The sequence below is a fragment of the Schistocerca piceifrons genome, chromosome 5 (assembly GCF_021461385.2).
Source record: "Schistocerca piceifrons isolate TAMUIC-IGC-003096 chromosome 5, iqSchPice1.1, whole genome shotgun sequence".
NCBI classification, from domain to species: domain Eukaryota; kingdom Metazoa; phylum Arthropoda; class Insecta; order Orthoptera; family Acrididae; genus Schistocerca; species Schistocerca piceifrons.
In genome coordinates, this window is record NC_060142.1 from 163,729,368 (window position 1) to 163,748,465 (window position 19,098).

Below are 19,098 nucleotides of genomic sequence, written 5' to 3' on the forward strand. Positions count from 1 at the left end.
CAAGGGACATGCTTGGGACGGAATAAGATTTGCTGTTTTAATTAAGACAAAACTATTTTGTAATTTACTGAGGAATAAATTTCTCCAAATACATTTTACATATTTTCTATGAAGGACATTGGCTTATTAGATAGAAAATCTTCCACCAATCCGGATGTAAATCAGGAAGTAAGATTCTGAAGTTCGCTTCATTTTGCTTTCCTCCCATGGCACATCCAAGGAGGGAAATTTCTTGAGGTCACAACCATGTGAATTTAAACATTCAGGTCTGTCTGAAAAGATTGCTGGTGCCTCATGATCAACAGCTGATAACTTTGGTCTTTTCACTGTGCCAGATATCCGTCAAGATGAGACAAGGGTATCCCCATGAGCACCACCCAGCCAGAACAACAGCCTCTGGTTTGATGACCACTCTCAAGTACCAGTGCCCCCTAAATGGACAGGCACCAACTCCTCTGCATGCACACGGAGGTAACAGATCATGCCTAAATTGTGCATTCCTGCATAATCAAGGGGCTACCACCGTACCGCTGCCTGATGACCTCCCAGATGAACTGATTATCTTACTGAATATTCAGTAACATCCCCCTGCATAGCCTGCACTTCAATAGGTTTTGAAAAGGTGGTCACAAACCCAGATGTGGGGCCCAAACAATAAGGTGACTGAAATAAGCAGTGTAAAATAAATTAAGAAAATGGAAACAACCAAAATAGATGTCCTGTGAACATGCTAGGTCACCAACATGGTATCGGTCCTATGCACTAACTCTGAGAAAATATACAGTCAGAGAATAGGACAGCAGCACAAGAAACAAAGAAGTAGTGAAATTATGTGGGTTTCCATGCTCGCCCTCCAAGTATGGACAAGACAGTTGTGAGCCATCTAGGGGGTCCAACATTAATGAAGACCACAGAGGCTTCAGAGAAGGTGGAAATGACCAAATGAGAATTCATATTAACTAATGGCATATCATATAAAAGGAAGACCTGTCCAACAATTACAGTACCTTGATGGAAGCAAATCACAGTAACCATGATGATCTGACAAAACATTTAGAATGCTTAGTGTAGCAATGTACATTTAAAAAGGCGCAGAGGAGGGAACAACAACAATATGGAAAGGATAGATTGCTACTCACCACATAAATGAGGCATCGAGTCACAGACAGGCACAAAGAAAAAGAATTCTAGCAATACACAAGGTTTCAATGTCTTTCCTCAGAAGTAGAATACACATACACACACAGATGGCTACTGTCTGGGTGCTAACATTCAACCTTAGCACCTGGAAACAGTGGTCATTTGTGTGAGGGTTAAGTGAATATGAGAAAGTTCTACTTCTGAGGAAGGACTTTGTCTGAAATGCTACATATTTGTAGTATTCTTTTTCATTGTTCCTCTGTGACAACACCTCAACTGTGTGTTGAGCAGTGATCTATTGTTTGCATACTGTTGTTAAATAGGAGCATGCCATGTTGAAGCAAGCATTTCAGCTCCACATGTACTTTTGTGTGTGCTTTACACCTGTGCTTTCAGTGTGAAGTGTTAGTTTTTCTACTTAACTGGTACACTACGTGACAATATTATAACTTTGGTTCACATTCCTTTGGCATGAATGTATCATATCTAACATACAAATTTTACTTTGAATATGATCCATCTAGCCTGGCCCTCCCCCTTGTACATGAAAAGGGGGCGGGGAGGAGGGAGAGAGGGGGGGAGAGAGGTGGGGAGAGAGGAGAGAGAGGGGGGGGGGGGAGAGAGAGAGAGAGAGAGAGAGAGAGAGAGAGAGAGAGAGAGAGAGAGAGAGAGAGAGAGAGAGAGATTATATGATATTCTTTTGTAAAGCTGCTCCACACAAACTTCCAAGAATACTTTACTGAACGTCTCACAATGAGAGGACGGAAAAAACAAGATCTTAAGTTATTTATGACATACATTTATTCTTATCTTTTTTACATACACTTTTACATTATATGATACATGCCATTGCCTACAACATTTTATATATAAAACAACTATGGATCATTGCACAAAATATGAACAAAATCTTTAAAACAGCTCACACAGTTCTTACATGAGTACTGTCTGTCTGCTTCCTTTGACAGTCTCCACAATCAGCTAATTGCCCCACAATTCTGCAGAGACTGAATCTCAACATCAGAATAATCTAACAATTCTTTCAGAACTTCAGATGTGTGTTGACCTAAGCAAGGTGGTGGAAGGCTAATTTCATTTCTGCAGTCACTGAATTTCACTGGAGGACCCACTAGTCTTATCTTCTCACCCGATGGATGCTCCATTTCCTTTATCAGGTTAATATGCTTGATATGAGGATCAGCCATGACCTGGAACATTAGATGCAACACTAATTCAGAACACTTCCTCCAAATCTTTCGTGACAGCATTAAAAAATATCACTCCTCAGTTTTCAAAGCCACTTCAACTCAAAATTCTCAAATGTTTCACAGATGTATCAATCACCATCTTCAGAATTTAACGATCAGTGACAGTTATAGAAAATTCAATAATTCTTTTCAAATAGATGTAGTTTGAAAACTGAAAGGATTTTACTCATTAATTTGGAGTTATGCCAGTCTCAGACCAGATGATGCAGGTAGCTAATCTTCGAGTTCCATAGGAATACAACATTGTAACACTAAACTAACTAAATTGTTCCAAACAGGTACAAACATAAGAGCATTGCACCCTTGGTGTAAGTTGAATGTTACACTGGCCTCAAAATGGAAGGATGTAAGTTCATGCTCTATCTGACTGACACGTCCAAGGCCAATCATCTGTCCACTGCTCATTAAACACACATGCATATTTTTATATGTCTGCACACACAACTTATAATTTCCTTGTACTGAGCTGACAAATCATATTAATGTAAAATGATCCTTGGATGAATAAACTGTAACCAACAGACACCGTCCTGCTGGAAGTTAGAAGCCTCAATGGAGATGGTTGTTACTCAGACATTTATTTCGTTGACTACCATGGTGCCTGAACCAAATGCTGTAACATGATTGAAAAAAAATTTGATTGTCGTTGCTATGTATCAGTGCCAGTGGTTAGTCACTTGAGATCAGGGGTGTCAAACAAATTAAAGCATGCAGCGAGCAATGGCCGCCTAACGTTTGTTAACTGTTGCAAGCGCGACACGCCATGACCTTTATACTTCGTGAAGATATGTTGCCCTCAAAGACAGTTCTGCTCTTGACATACTCACTAACCTCTTGTGGGAAGAAACAACTAAATAAAGTAATTGTGGAAATGGAAAGGTTTGTTGTAAATAAGAAAATGGATCTACCATGATAACTGAAATGTAATTGAGAGGAGCAGTGTCCTCTAAGAGAGCACACGTTACATCTGCAAGAGATCGCTATTACAGTAGTATTTGGTACCTATTGTTGAATCTGAGAACACATGAATGACAGGGCATCAATCTAATGTCTTCCCTTCCACGCTATGTGATGACACATCCACTATTCACGTAGATATTATTCTTCACTATGAATTAGGCCGCACGACTGATAAATCTGATATACGAGGGCAGTTCAATAAGTAATGCAACACATTTTTTTTCTCGGCCAATTTTGGTTGAAAAAACCGGAAATTTCTTGTGGAATATTTTCAAACATTCCCGCTTCGTCTCGTATAGTTTCATTGACTTCCGACAGGTGGCAGCGCTGTACGGAGCTGTTAAAATGGCGTCTGTAACGGATGTGCGTTGCAAACAACGGGCAGTGATCGAGTTTCTTTTGGCGGAAAACCAGGGCATCTCAGATATTCATAGGCGCTTGCAGAATGTCTACGGTGATCTGGCAGTGGACAAAAGCACGGTGAGTCGTTGGGCAAAGCGTGTGTCATCATCGCCGCAAGGTCAAGCAAGACTGTCTGACCTCCCGCGTGCGGGCCGGCCGTGCACAGCTGTGACTCCTGCAATGGCGGAGTGTGCGAACACACTCGTTCGAGATGATCGACGGATCACCATCAAATAACTCAGTGCTCAACTTGACATCTCTGTTGGTAGTGCTGTCACAATTGTTCACCAGTTGGGATATTCAAAGGTTTGTTCCCGCTGGGTCCCTCGTTGTCTAACCGAACACCATAACGAGCAAAGGAGAACCATCTGTGCGGAATTGCTTGCTCGTCATGTGGCTGAGGGTGACAATTTCTTGTCAAAGATTGTTACAGGCGATGAAACATGGGTTCATCACTTCGAAACTGAAACAAAACGGCAATCAATGGAGTGGCGCCACACCCACTCCCCTACCAAGAAAAAGTTTAAAGCCATACCCTCAGCCGGTAAAGTCATGGTTACAGTCTTCTGGGACGCTGAAGGGGTTATTCTGTTCGATGTCCTTCCCATGGTCAAACGATCAACTCTGAAGTGTATTGTGCTACTCTTCAGAAATTGAAGAAACGACTTCAGCGTGTTCGTAGGCACAAAAATCTGAACGAACTTCTCCTTCTTCATGACAACGCAAGACCTCACACAAGTCTTCGCACCCGAGAGGAGCTCACAAAACTTCAGTGGACTGTTCTTCCTCATGCACCCTACAGCCTCGATCTCGCACCCTCGGATTTCCACATGTTTGGCCCAATGAAGGACGCAATCCGTGGGAGGCACTACGCGGATGATGAAGAAGTTATTGATGCAGTACGACGTTGGCTCCGACATCGACCAGTGGAATGGTACCGTGCGGGCATACAGGCCCTCATTTCAAGGTGGCGTAAGGCTGTAGTATTGAATGGAGATTACGTTGAAAAATAGTGTTGTGTAGCTAAAAGATTGGGGAATAACCTGGTGTATTTCAATGCTGAATAAAACAACCCCTGTTTCAGAAAAAAAATGTGTTGCATTACTTATTGAACTGCCCTCGTACATTAGCCACCTCTAATATAATTTGTCTATACTGGAAGCAAACAGAATTAGGATATTGGTTTCATTCAGAGTAATCTTAAGTAGTTAATTTTGCACCACCATGCGGGTCTCGTAATAATGAAATTACAATTGCATTCACTTGCCTACACATTCAAACATGAAACACTGAATTGGGATTCTGTTATACACACACAACCAGTTGGCATCTTACATGCTGTACTTTTGATGACATATCGGAAATTCACATCAGCACGGAGCCATGCATTAGATCATTTACAGATGACGATGAGACAACATACTGATTATGGTACACAATTCTATTAATGTTCTAAGTTTGTCACAGTTTAATGAAACTTTGTATCACATAATCAAAGTCACTTCCCCACGCACTCGTTTACTGCTGTCTATTAATAGTAGAATACAGAGCAGTCAGATATGAGTCTGGCCTCAGTCACAGTCCAGAAGCGATCCTCTGGATAGAGTGCGCCAACCCCTAAGCAGGCACCACCTCCACGGTACCTATACCTCCATGTGGATCAGTAATCAGGTAATCACTCAATTCATAAGCTAAATGAAAGAATAAGACATGTACGAGAGGACATAGTTTTCTCAAGCACTATCATCAATTACCTTAAATTATATTTTTCTCAGCCTGAGGGACTAAGAATAATTGGGACTATTTTATTCCGATGACGATAACCCGCAATATCGCACATCAAAGTCATATGGGGGTTGCCTGCAGAAATATCAATCTTGCATGCTTTCTTGCTACTTGAAAGGTATTCCTATGCTGGATTGGTTCTAGAAGCTACTAGAAGCGTTTTACTTTACTATGCACTTCAAGCCATGTCAGCTAGTGCATCTGCCCACTCTGTGAGACTTAGAGCCTTCTACATATATCGTTCTGATGTACCGGTACGCCTGCCCAATGTCAGAGTTCTCTTGTTTATGTCTGTCTGGACAAGAAAGAAAATAAAACAATTTATGTCAGGTTACATTTGGCATGAATTGTTTCAGTTTAATTATGGGCAAAGCCCTTATGGTTTTATTAGTATAAATATTATTCTTAAGTTTTTAAATGAAGTTGAAAGTGAAAAACACGAGGGGGTAGAGTTAATGTAGTTGCTACATTACACTGTTTCTTGGTGGACAAGTGGTTGTTTGGTACTGAACATTTTTATAAAATTGTAGATGACGTTCAATAGAAAGCAGTATCCAATAAATACAGTTACACCTTAAAAAGGGTACTGTGATGGATAAAACAAAGTGTTTTAAAAATTGTTCCATAGTCTTACAAGAGTTGATATAGTACAAAACTAGGCAAAATAGACACCTATCAGACTATGCCTGGATGGAAACGTACAATAAAATATTGGTGGTTTTCTGTGTGCCAAATATACACAGTAGTCAGTAATCTTCCAACTGAAGTACACTGCTCATTTCTAATTGGCAGTTTGCCTCAATATTTAGTCCACTGACTGTGGTGATGACATTGGTCATGACATGTAAAACTGTCTCTCCCATCAGTAATTGTGGCATACTGACATGGCTGGTTTCAGAAAATTATTAGTGATTCCTTGCAGTGTTAATAATGGGCATTGCAGTGTTAATAATGGGCATTTTGCAATGGAGTCTTATTATCCCCAGTGAGAAATGGCAGACATGGTTTGGCCAAATGAGAGGCTTGTCTCATGTTTGCCTAACACTAACCATAGTGCCACTTTCTTTGTAAAAAAAAATATTCAGCAGGGCATTCAAATACTCAGTAGCACATTCAAGCAATTTGTAAATATGAGATTATTTGCAACAAGGAAAGGATATTGGCAGTCTTAACACAGTGTACACATTACATATTGTCTAGGAAGTGCTGCAAGAAGCAATAAGATCTTTAAACAAGTGTGCTGTTGGAGCTGCCAATCACATTCTTACATAGTCAATTCTCAATGAGCAGTTATTACATCTACACTGGAGTGCCAAAGAAACTGGTATAGGCTTGTGTATTCAAATACAGAGAGATGTAAACAGGCACAATACAGCACTGCAGTTGGCAATGGCTACATTAGACAACAAGTCTCAGGCACAGTTATTAGATCAATTGCTGCTGCTACAATGGCAGGTTATCAAGAGTTAAGTGAGTTTGAACATAGTGTTACAGTCAGCGCATGAGCGATGGGACACAGCATCTCCGTGGTAGCAATGAAGTGGGATTTCATGTACAACCGTTTCATGAATATACTGTGAATATCAGGAATCCGGCGAAACATCAAATCTCTGACAGAAAAAGATCCTGCAAGAATGGGACCAACAATGACTGAAGAGAATGTTCAACATGACAGAAGTGCAACCCTTCCGCAAATTGCTGCAGATTTCAATGCTGGGCCATCAACAAGTGTCAGTGTGTGAACCATTCAACAAAACATCATCAATGTGGGCTTTCAGAGCCAAAGGCCCACTCATGTACTTTGACAATTGCACTACACAAAGCTTTACACCTCGCCTGTGCCCATCAACACCGACATCGGACTGTTGATGAATGAAAACATGCTACCCGGTCAGACAAGTCTCGTTTCAAATTGTATCGAGCAGATGGATGTGTAAGGGTATGGAGACAACCTCATCAAATCTATGGACCCTGCATGTCAGCAGGGGACTGTTCAAGCTGGTGGAGGCCCCGTAATGACCTGGGGCAAGTGCAGATGGAGTGATATGGGACCCCTGATATATCTAGATACGACTCTTGACAGGTAACACATACGTAAGCATCCTGTGTGATCACCTGCGTCCATTGAGATCCATTATGCATTCTGACAGACTCGGGCGATTGCCGCAGGACAATGCGACACACATTCATCCAGAATGGCTCCAGGAATGCTCTTCTGAGTTTAAACACTTCCGTTGGCCACCATACTCCTCAGACATGAACATTATTGAGCATATCTGGGATGCCTTGCAACATGCTGTTCAGAAGATATCTTCACTCCCTCATACTCTTATGGACAGCTCTGCAGGATTCACAGTGTCAATTTCCTCCAGCACTGCTTCAGACATTAGTCGAACCCATGCCACATTGTGCTATGGCACTTCTGCATGCTCATGGGGGCACTACACTAGATTAGGAAGGTGTACCAGTTTCTATGGCTCTTTAGTGTATATTCAATGCTGCGGGAAACCTCTCTCTATTTGGCAACAATGGATTCAATTGAGCAGTGCACCGAAGCAACGAACATGAGTTGTGGGGTTCACAAGTTTGATAACACTGTCTCCCTCTCACCTGTCATCACAAATACAGAACAGTGTCTAGCCTACGATGAGTCACTGCAGTCTAAGATGCTAGTGAACTTTAACAAAAAGTGAGTTGTGACATCGGCAACAGTACAATACCTTTGTTAGCAGCTAGTTTCATAATGGAAAAAATGAAAGGTATTCATATGACATGGGCTATAAACTGAAAGTACTATCATATGCAGAAGAATATGGAAACAGAGCAGCATTTCAGCCCTCCACCAAAGAAAATACCATTTCTGACTGGCGAGCCAGTAAAGAGCAACTGAAAAAAAAAAAAAAAAAAAAAATATGGGGAAGACTAAATGTGCAAATAGAGGAGTGAATGCAAAACAGCCAAAACTTGGAGATGACGATTTTCGGGGGGTTTAAAAGTATTTTTTTTTAGTCTGGCTCTGCAATCTAATAATAAGAATGGTAAATGTGTTATTTAAAAAAAATGCTTAAAAATTAAGGAGCATCTTACAGCCCATAAAATACAATAACAAATTACCCACATTACTGAAGAGCATTACTCTTGCAGAAATGTTACAGGTCTGATTCACCGACCAATTCCTACGCATCACACCAACCTAATAATGTAATGAGTGATTCATTGGCCAAGGATGGCCATTAGTATAGCCTTCCCAGAAATACGGAAGCGTCCGATCCCGCCCGTCCGCTTTGACCCATGACGTCTCAAATATGGCAGAAACGACCATAAACCACGATTCCAATATGGTGCATATAAAGTCGTTACATACCCATTATGAGGACGAAAATACATTGAAAAACAAACACACACATGTTCCACAAAAAGCCTAATGACACTAACGGGACAAGCGCGGGAAATAGGGGGTTTTTGGGTTGGGACAAACTAAATATAAACAAATTTAGACACGCACCCCCTTACAAAACGACGAAAAAAACCAACATCACAGAACTCCCCAAATACCACAAAATACAATATCATCTGGAATCGGACACTTCCCTTGACCTACATAGCTCAACAGCAGCTACTGATCCCATAAATTAGGACCTAACATTTCCTTGACCTATATAGCTCAAAAACATCTCCCGATACCAATACCTACATTCACAGCCACACATTGGGATCGAACACTTCCCTTGACCTGTTATCCTTATGACATCTCCACATACAGCCACCCTTTGTCCGAGACGCCGGAAGTTTAAGTAAGCCTCATTTCTTCACGACATACTGAACACTTCACGACTTCATCCAAAAATCCGAATAGTTGAAGAAATTTTATTAGAGACAACACACTGTCCCCCATCATAGCCAACAACCGAAAACTGTTGACCCTGCCAGTCATATCCATACCTACCAAATACACAGAAAAAGCAATTTATCAAAATTCCCACACAACGCCACACTTGCAAACTAAACCAAAAACATCACCTAACACACCACCAGAGAGCACCACCGATCGCATCGAAACGACACCTACAAACATGCCACTCTCACAAACTAAATTCCGCACCGTCGTGACATCACACACCACAACAGCCTTACGTCACGGGTCAAAGCCGACAGGTGGGATCAGACGCTTCAGTCGACCCACCTTCCCATTCAATTGACTCATCTACTTGATTTCTAGTTATATGGACATTTAATGATTCTGGCATATTTGGACACATTACAGTAATGTATCTCCCATGTATTCATGCAACTTGATTCTTTGAAAAGAAGAAGTGAATTATTCATAAAAATAGTGGTACCACTTGGGACCTCCCTGCAGTTTCAAATGCTAAATGGTTATCACATGACAGGATTACCCACATCTCAACTACCTGTTGTTACTAAACGTATGTTTACATGACATTTATTCTAGGTCTGAACAATACCTGTACGAATGTGGGACATTTTTTATTTTAACGGATTGTACTTTATCCTATTACAGTGCTAACAAACATAAGCAATTTCTCATGTTGGAGAAATGGAGCAAAATTTACATATAATACTCCAGTGGAAAAGGAACTTTGTAAAAGGATTCTGTAACACAAATATCCTACAAGCTGCTGACTACTATTCACCAGCACCCCTCTGATTGTAATCCTTGCCACTTAATAATTATTTCACATAAGAATAGTGCTCTACATACAGATTTGAATATAGGGAGTGGAAAACAAAACAAATTTAACTGTTACTTGTTTCAAATCTCTCATGTGCTAGGAAGAAAATTACGTAACTTGGATATTCAAACACCAAAAAACCACAGAAGAGAGGGGGAAAAAAATACTTCAAGGAAGTGGTCATAAACTAGCTGATACTCATCTAGATCCAATGTGGACACAGGAATAGGTATCATTTTCATAAAAAAAAGTATAAAGGCTACGACTCCCTCTCATCAATACCTGAAATGAAATACTCTCTCTCAATGACAACCTCCCCACACCACTTACCATTGCCTTCTGTCAATCTCTAACCTCTGTAACATCACTGATAAAGCTTATGACATTTCCTTATCATTATATATACCCCGCAGCTCCTACCTCTGCCATCACTGCCACTCTAAAGTCTGTCTAATAATGCACGATACCACTTTCTTCAGCCAATCACTGGTAAATCCTGAGTATCAAAGACAGAGCAACTTGGGAAATCATGCATGTTGTTTACCAACTAACATCTGCCAAGTGTACAATATTTTCTATAGGAATGACTGCCACTAAGCTGGTTGAGCAGATGAACCAACATAGAAGAACTGTCCACCTTGCAGACACCCAAAATACAGCGGTGACCACGCTCTATCATGTGGCTCAAGGGGACTCAGTGCCTGCCACACAGCACATGCTATTTCGATTCTCCTACCCAATACTATTTTCTATGAACTCTGAAGACTGGAACTTGTCCTCCAACATATCTTTGCATTTTGACACAGGCATTTATTAATATACAATTCCCTCTCTTTTAGCATGTTTTTTTTATTTATTCTGTATTATTTAATTGATTTCTTGATTGCTTTTTACTTTTTTATCTTTGTTCTCCTTGTACTCTACAATCAGTTCACAGTCTGTTACCTCTGGATTGAAGCTGGTCCAGTGCTTACCAATGTACAAGTATTATCTTTGACCTACTCATTCTGCTGAAATCCCCTTCCTTCTTCTCCTCTTGTCCTCAAAGCAGGCAGTTCCCTCTTATCCGTGGCCTTCCTTTTTAACATTTTACTCATGAGGCTACTTTTCTGTAAAGTATACTATGAGGTGTGGTCTCTGGGACCCTTATCTTCAAACCAATATTTAAAGCACAAACCACTACAAATTTTAATTTATGTTACATAACATTCATGTTTACAATTATTTAAGCATTTTTAACTGATTTTATTCCATTAAATAAAGCTTGGAGTAGTTTACTTTTTATCATGCAAAATCACATACTTTCTTGCTTTTTCAATATGTTTCTTTCTTTACCAAAGAACTGCAAACACTACATTCCTTCAATACACTAAGTTACATAAATGCAATTGACCTGATCACTAATGGTAAAAAAAGATTTTTCTCATGGACTGAGAATGTTAATCAATTTCTAGAATATCCCAAATTCACTCCTGGGGTCTAGTGCAGCAGGGGATACAACCCGTCGGCTTCGGACAATGACGTCACAAGTCGCCAGATAGCAGTTTACCATTTTCGCTTTTGCTGTTATGTTTCAGTTTCGTTTTTTTACTGATTGCTTAATAAAGTGGATCTGTTTATTCTATCTCGTGAGATTTTTTTTTAAAAGCCAAAAAACACTTATCAGCCACTGAAGGGAGCTACAACACTAAGAAGAATCGCTTCTCGATTGGCGACTTGTGACGTCAATGTCCAAAGCCGACGGGTTGTATCCCCTGCTACACTAGTCCCCACTCCTGTACTAACAACGGTACCTCAAAAATTCCTTCTTTGCTATCAATTCCACTTTCTTCAACAGCATTCGTAAATTCCATCCTGGGATCAATGGCCTTGTGGTTTGTATCCTCCCCAAATCAACCAACCAATTGCGCCAATTCAAAATACAAGAAAATGATACTTTATACTGTAACTGCAGAAACACATCATCTGGATAATGCTGTCTGGCCATTACATACTAAAGAACAGCTTGCAATACCTAGATTAAGATCTACTTTCACTAAATACAATCAACTTCAGGAATTCATGAAATATCATTACATTTCTATGCAAACATGGAATGAACACTCACCTTGGAAATACTGTTGATTGGACCATTTGGAAATGATGAATCCTGAAGCAATGCACACCATTCTTCCAAAGACTTCTCTTTGAAGCGATTTCTCAGCGTTTCTATTAATATCTTCCTGTTCTTCACTCTCATCTCATTGTTGCAGAATCGTTCATCTACCACTAAATGTGGCAAATCCAATTTTTCGCAAAGCTCTTTGAACTGCTGGTTGCTACCAGCACCAATTGTTATATAACATCCGTCAGATGTAGGAAATGATTCATAGGGCACAATGCTTGAATGACTTGTTCCCCAGCGTTCTGCTTCCAAACCAACATTTAAATTGTTTGCTGCTACATTAATTAGACATGAAACCTGAGTAGATAACAAGTCACAATCTATCTTCTGTCCCAAACCCGTGCGACCTCTCTGGAATAATGCTGCTATAATTGCACCATGAGCATACAAACCTGTAGCCATATCTGTCATTGGAACACCAACTTTACACGGTTCTCCACCGCGTGGTCCAGTTATATGCATTAGTCCCCCAACAGATGCAGCTATTACATCATATCCTGGTCTTTTACTATATGGTCCTTCTGAGCCATATCCAGTAATAGAGCAGTAAATCAGCTTGGGTGCTACATGCTTGATTGTGTCATAATCTAAATTAAATTCATTTAGTTTTCCTGGTACATAATTTTCAACTAAAACGTCACACTTAGCTGCAAGATCATGGATAACCTTTTGGCCTTTGGGAGATTTTAAATCAACACATACACTCTTCTTGTTACGGTTTACAGCAAGGAAGTAGTAAGATTCTTTAGTGCCTTTGATAAAAGGAGGCCCCCAGTTCCGCGACTCGTCCCCGATTTGAGGTCTCTCTATTTTAATAATTTCCGCTCCCAGATCACCTAAAATCATTGTGCAAAATGGACCCGCTATTATTCTCGACAGATCCAGTACCCTGATGCCATCCAACGGACCTGCCTTATTAGTCACTACATCTGCATAACATTTTTTGCAATTTAACGAGATGAAATTGCAGTGGTCCAAAAAGATGCGAGTTTTTATCAAATTCCCAATCCGAAATAGCATTTTTATATCGATGTAAGACTCCTTCTTACTTTACACTAAAAAATCTCAACGCTTAAAGTGGAAAGATAAGCAATGATTCCTCAAACAAGTCGTAAAATGTAATAATCCTTACGCAAGAGACGGTACACAGATAACGGTCATACCTGCTGAATATCCTCTTCGCTTTCGACCAGTGTCACAGTGGCTTCGGCGGGCGTAGCCGAACGAGTTTGCTCTGTCATAGTGTCACTCTTCAGGAAAACCTAGTCAGCACTAACCATACAATCAAGACACACTCGTCGTAGCACGTATCAAACGTAAACAACTGTACATTGCCGACACCATAAAAATACTTTCGCCAAAGATTATCTTCGTCAAAAAGAAACACTATCTGACATATTATATAGAAACACTGCCGGTCACTGTCAGTGAACAAGTGACATAACACATGTGTCTCTGCTGTTATACTACATATAAAAGGTACATACCGCTGTTAACTGTTTGAACTGCAAGTACTTAGCTTGGTACCAAATGATATAGTTTTTCCCGCGAAATTGCGTATGTAGTGCGAGAAGAACAATTAAATGCCTCTGCGTTTGCCATAATTCGTCTAATCTTGTCTTCACAGCCTATAAGGCAGCATTACGAAGGTGGATGAATGATTTCTTCAGATTCTTCACTTAACACTAGTTCTCAAAACGATTTAAGTCGGTTTTCGCAGAACTGTAGTCTATCTTAAAGTACCCCTCCCCAATTCGGGTTTTTCAACACTTCCGTGATGCTGTAACGTGAGTCAAACAAATCTATGACATTTCGTGACGCCCATCGTTCTACACGTTCAGTGTCCCCCCCGTTAGTCCTATCTTATACAAGTGCCTTATACTCAAGCAATATTCTAAGATGAAACGCACAAGTGAATAGTAATCAGCCTCCTTTGTAGACTAACTAAATTTTCTCAGTATCGATCCAACGAATCAATGTCTGCAACCTACCTCACTGACGACTGAGCCTCTGTAAACATTTCGGATCATATCAGTACAAAATGTTGCATCTAGGTATTAAATGAGTGTTTTGCATTTTCATGTTCCGTTTACTATGGGTTTATTTATTGATTGTCATTTCTTGTTTATAGTTCATGTTGCTATTTGAGTTTACAAATTGTCACTTCGTCATTTGGGTACAGTGAGTGGAGCTGTGAACAGTAGAAAATGGAGTGCCAAGTGAAGAAATCTGAACTTCTTAGACATACCGGTATTCTTCTGTTTGAGTACAATAGAGGGCTGACAGCAGCGGAGGCAGCCAAAAACATTTGTACCGTGTATGGGGATAATGCCATTGGACAGAGCACAGCAAGAAAACGTTTTCTCGTTATAAGGAGGATCGCATTGACATTAGTGACTCTCCACCTTCAGGAAGACGTTTGGTGTTTGATGAAGATCGTATAAACGTGTGGCTGCCGCGCCAAGAAATGCGTAAACTGTAGTTACAGCCAGCACAAGCCATAGTTCGCATCATGTAGGATGACGGCTCTATTTTAAGGCGTTCTGATCATCCCTACCGTTAACTGTTAGCAGTCAATAAGGTTCATTCTCTCTCCGAGCGGCTAACCGCTAGTTACAAACCAGACGCCGAGAATCTTTCTCTCGCATGTTGCGCCAATGCAGTTTCACTCACAGAGCGACCGAATTATTCATTTGGATGTCGACGTTACTTTCTTGATCCAGTATAGCTGTAATGTGCATCTGTAAACGTTTTAGAATGATTTCCAAGTGACTGTATCAGGTGACAGCAATAAACGTGAAGTTCCTAACAAGCAACTTTAATTATATTGTGTGCCTATGGAGTATCGTCTTAGTTGTTCGACTGGATTCGTGATTTCCTGTCAGGAAGGTCACATGGAAAATCATGGAATAAAACAAAGTGATATCTGGCGTTTGCGAGGAAGTGTTGTAGGCCTTCTGCAGTTCCTGATCTAATAAACGATTTAGGAGTCAATGTGGGCAGCCCTCCTAGATTCTTTGCAGTTGGTGCTGTGATTTATCAACTTATAAAGTCACCAGGAGATTAAAACAAATTACAAAACGATTTAGACAAGAAATCTGCAGGGTGAGAAAAGTAGCAATTGACTGCAAATAATGAAAAGTCTGAAGTCATCCACATCAGTACTAAAAGGAATCCTCAAAATTTCGGTTTACAGGGTAAAACACATGTATCTAAAGACTGTAAATTCAACTATATACTTAGGAATTATAATTATAAATAACTTAAACTGCAACGATCACATGGATAATATTATGCGGAAAGCAAACCAAAGACTGCGATTCATTGATAGAACACTTAGAAAATGGAACAGGGCTACTAAAGAGACCACTTACACCATGCTTTCCCGCTCTCTTCTGCGGTACTGCTGTCCGGTGTGGGATCCACAGCAGATAGGACTGATCGAAAAACTTCGAAGAAGGCAACTCGTTTTGTACTACTGCCAGATGTAGCGGAAAGACTGTCACAGAAATGATACGCGAATTGAGTTGGCAGTCATCAAAATAAAGGCGTTTTTCGTAGTGGCAGGATCTTTACATGAAAATTCAGCCGGTAACTTTCTCCTCAGTGTGTGAAAATACATTGTTGACGCCCACCTACATAGGGAGGAATGATCGCCATAATAAAATAAGAGAAATTAGAGCTCACACGGAAAAATTAAAGTGTTCGTGTTGCCCGCGCACTGTTCAATAGTGGAATGGTAGAGAAATAGTTCGAAGGTGAACCTTCTGCCAGGCACTTAATTGTGCATTGCAGAGTAATCATGTAGCTGTAGATGCTTCACAAGCAGTCCAGGAGTTTTATGACCTGCATTTCTAACTTTTTCAAATGTAAATCTGAAAGTAAGACTTCTATTTGACATTTTGAAGACTCAAGAACGAACTGCAGAAGCACGTTCCAGCAAGAGAATTGTACAGAGAATAGTAAACAAAAGTGTCAGAGACCTCAGAAGAACCTAAGGGCTGGCCGGTGTGGCCGTGCGGTTCTGGGCGCTCCAGTCTGGAACCGCGTGACCGCTACGGTCGCAGGTTCGAATCCTGCCTCGAGCATGGCTGTGTGCGATGTCCTTAGGTTAGTTAGGTTTAAGTAGTATTAAGTTCTAGGAGACTGATGACCCAGATGTTAAGTCCCACAGTGCTCAGAGCCATTTGAACCATTTTTTTGAACCTAAGGAAAATTTATTTTCATGTCGCGTAGAAAGCATCGAAATCGCAAGAGAGCTGTGACACAAGTAGATGGTTTTGATGAAGATATTTTAGAGCCCTCCGAATTTGAAATGTATATAACAAGGGAATACGTGTCATCATAAAAACTAGTTATAATTATGCCTGGGCAAATTGGCTTCAAAGACAGCGCTTCGTCAATCCAAAGAATTTTAAAAGGCATTGGCTTCAAATATGTTAAGAAGAGAGTTTTTAATTGAAGGAAGTGACATAGAAACAGCACAAGCCACATCCCTTATAAAGGTGCATGATACAAGAGGAGGAGATAGTTCTACACTGTATTTACCTTGATGAAACGTGGGTGAATCAGAATCATTCCTTGAGTATCTGCTGGAAAATGAGTGATGGTACTGGCGGTTTTAAAGTTCCCATAAGAAAAGGTGCTTGGATGCTTATTCTGCATGCTGGGTGTTCCTCTGAGTTCGTCCTGAGAGTAAACTTGTATTAACATGTAAGAAAAGCAGTAGTGACTGCCATTCGGAAATGAACAGTCACTTTCAGGAAGTGGTCCACGGCACAACTCTTGCTACATTGTGTTTCAAAGTGGATCACTGTAATCACCATGCCAGTTATCATTCAGCCATTACAGAGAAAAGACCAAGTACAAGCATCAGGAAAGGGGATATTTTGCTCTGGCTGAAAAATAAAAATATTCTGGACAATATAAGTCATACTAGAGGTGAACTCCTGCAGCTTGTTAATTTATAAAAGTCATGCGACCGAATGTACAAATTCGATTTTCTTGCATGTCACTGTGGTCACAAAGTTTTGCATTTACCCACATATCACTGTCAGTATAATCTGACACAATTATTTTGCACACAGTTACAAGCTATGTGGAAAAAAAAATTCAACATTAAAATTACTACACCACAAAGTTGACGTGCTACAGATGCTAAATTTAACCGACAGGAAGGATATGCTGTGATATACAAATGATTAGCTTTTCAGAGCATTCACACAAGGTTGGCAACGGTGGCGACATCTACAAAGTGCTGACATGAGGGAAGTTTCCAACAGATTTCTCATACACAAACAGCAGTTGACCGGCGTTGCCTGGTGAAACGTCGTTGTGATGCCTCGTGTAAGGAGGAGAAATGCGTACCATCACGTTTCCGACTTTGATAAAGGTCGAATTGTAGCCTATCGCTATTGCGGTTTATCGTATCGCGACAATGCTGCTCGCGTTGATCGAAATCCAATGACTGTTGGCAGAATATGGAATCGGTGGGTTCAGGAGGGTAATGCGGAACGCCGTGCTGGATCCCAACGGCCTCGTATTACTAGCAGTCGAGAAGACAGGCATCTTGTCCGCATGGCTGTAACAAATCGTGCAGCCACGTCTCGATCCCTGAGTCAACAGATGGGGCCGTTTACAAGACAACAACCATCTGCACGAACAGTTCGACGACGTTTGCAGCAGCATGATCTGTCAGCTTGGAGACCATGGCTGTGGTTACCCTTGACGCTGCATCACAGACAGGAGCGCCTGCAATGGTGCACTCAACGATGAACCTGGCTGCACGAATGGCAAAATGTCATTTTTTCGGATGAATCTAGGTTCTGTTTACAGCATCATGATGGTCTCATCCGTGTTTGGCGACATCGCGGTGAACGCACATTGGAAGCGTGTATTCGTCATCGCCATACTGGCGTATCACCTGGCGTGATGGTATGGGGTGCCATTGGTTACACGTCTCAGTCATCTCTTGTTCGCATTGACGGCACTTTGAACAGTGGATGTTACATTTCAGATGTGTTACGACCCGTGACTCTAACCTTCATTTGATCCCTGTGAAACCCTGGATACAGAAAATGTTCGACTGCTGCCCTGGCCAGCACATTCTCCAGATCTCTCACCAATTGAAAGCGTCTGGTCAATGGTGGCCCAGTAACTGCTCGTCACAATATACCAGTCACTACTCTTGATTGACTGTGGTATCGTGTTGAAGCTGCATGGGCAGCTGTACCTGTACACGCCATCCAAACTCTGTTTGACTCAATGCCCAGGCGTATCAAGGCCGTTATTATGGCCAGAGGTGGTTGTTCTGGATACTGATTTCTCAGGATCTATGCACCCAAATTGCGTGAAAATGTAATCACATGTCAGTTCTAGTATAATATATTTGTCCAATGAATACCTGTTTATCGTCTGCATTTCGTCTTGGTGTAGCAATTTTAATGGCTAGTAGTGTATTTCCTCCTTGTATTATACATTCACGTATAATACGTTGTAAAGAAGGCAAATGAACCTGATAGTTGTCCGCAGCAACACAGTTCAGCAACAAGGACTTTGTTTGCCCATTCTCTGCGGCCATTCATTTGGAGACCTTATCCCTTCCACGCTTCCTTATCACTCTGCCTCTATGTGCGGAAGCGTCGTCCTCCTTGAAGCAACTGTAACCGTGCTTAGCATGTGCTGG

The 19,098-nt window shown here is 40.9% G+C and overlaps 2 protein-coding genes across 2 annotated transcripts in view; both read right to left on the reverse strand.

Moving 5' to 3' along the window:
• LOC124798049 (E3 ubiquitin-protein ligase PPP1R11) overlaps positions 1–14,224 on the reverse strand; it is a 79,797-nt gene extending 65,573 nt beyond the window's left edge. Inside the window, exon 1 of the mRNA XM_047261274.1 lies at positions 13,577–14,224. Coding sequence (XP_047117230.1) covers positions 13,577–13,654 — 78 coding nt within the window. The 5' untranslated portion in view covers positions 13,655–14,224. The remainder of the gene's footprint in view (positions 1–13,576) is intronic.
• LOC124798048 (succinate--hydroxymethylglutarate CoA-transferase) lies at positions 1,949–13,570 on the reverse strand. The gene is made up of 2 exons (XM_047261273.1): positions 12,357–13,570; positions 1,949–2,348 (listed from the first exon to the last, which is right to left on the reverse strand). The coding sequence occupies exons 1-2, from the start codon at positions 13,431–13,433 to the stop codon at positions 2,118–2,120; spliced, it is 1,308 nt and encodes a 435-aa protein (XP_047117229.1). The 5' UTR covers positions 13,434–13,570; the 3' UTR covers positions 1,949–2,117.
• Positions 14,225–19,098: the final 4,874 nt, after the last annotated feature.

What these genes read in the sequence shown, in the direction of transcription:
- LOC124798048 (XM_047261273.1), bottom strand. Translation starts at nt 13,433, where the DNA reads ATGCTATTTCGGATTGGGAATTTGATAAAAACTCGCATCTTTTTGGAC. An exon ending in CAATCAACAGTATTTCCAAG is followed by an intron (nt 2,349 to 12,356) that starts GTGAGTGTTCAT and finishes CTAATGTTCCAG; the next exon opens with GTCATGGCTGATCCTCATAT.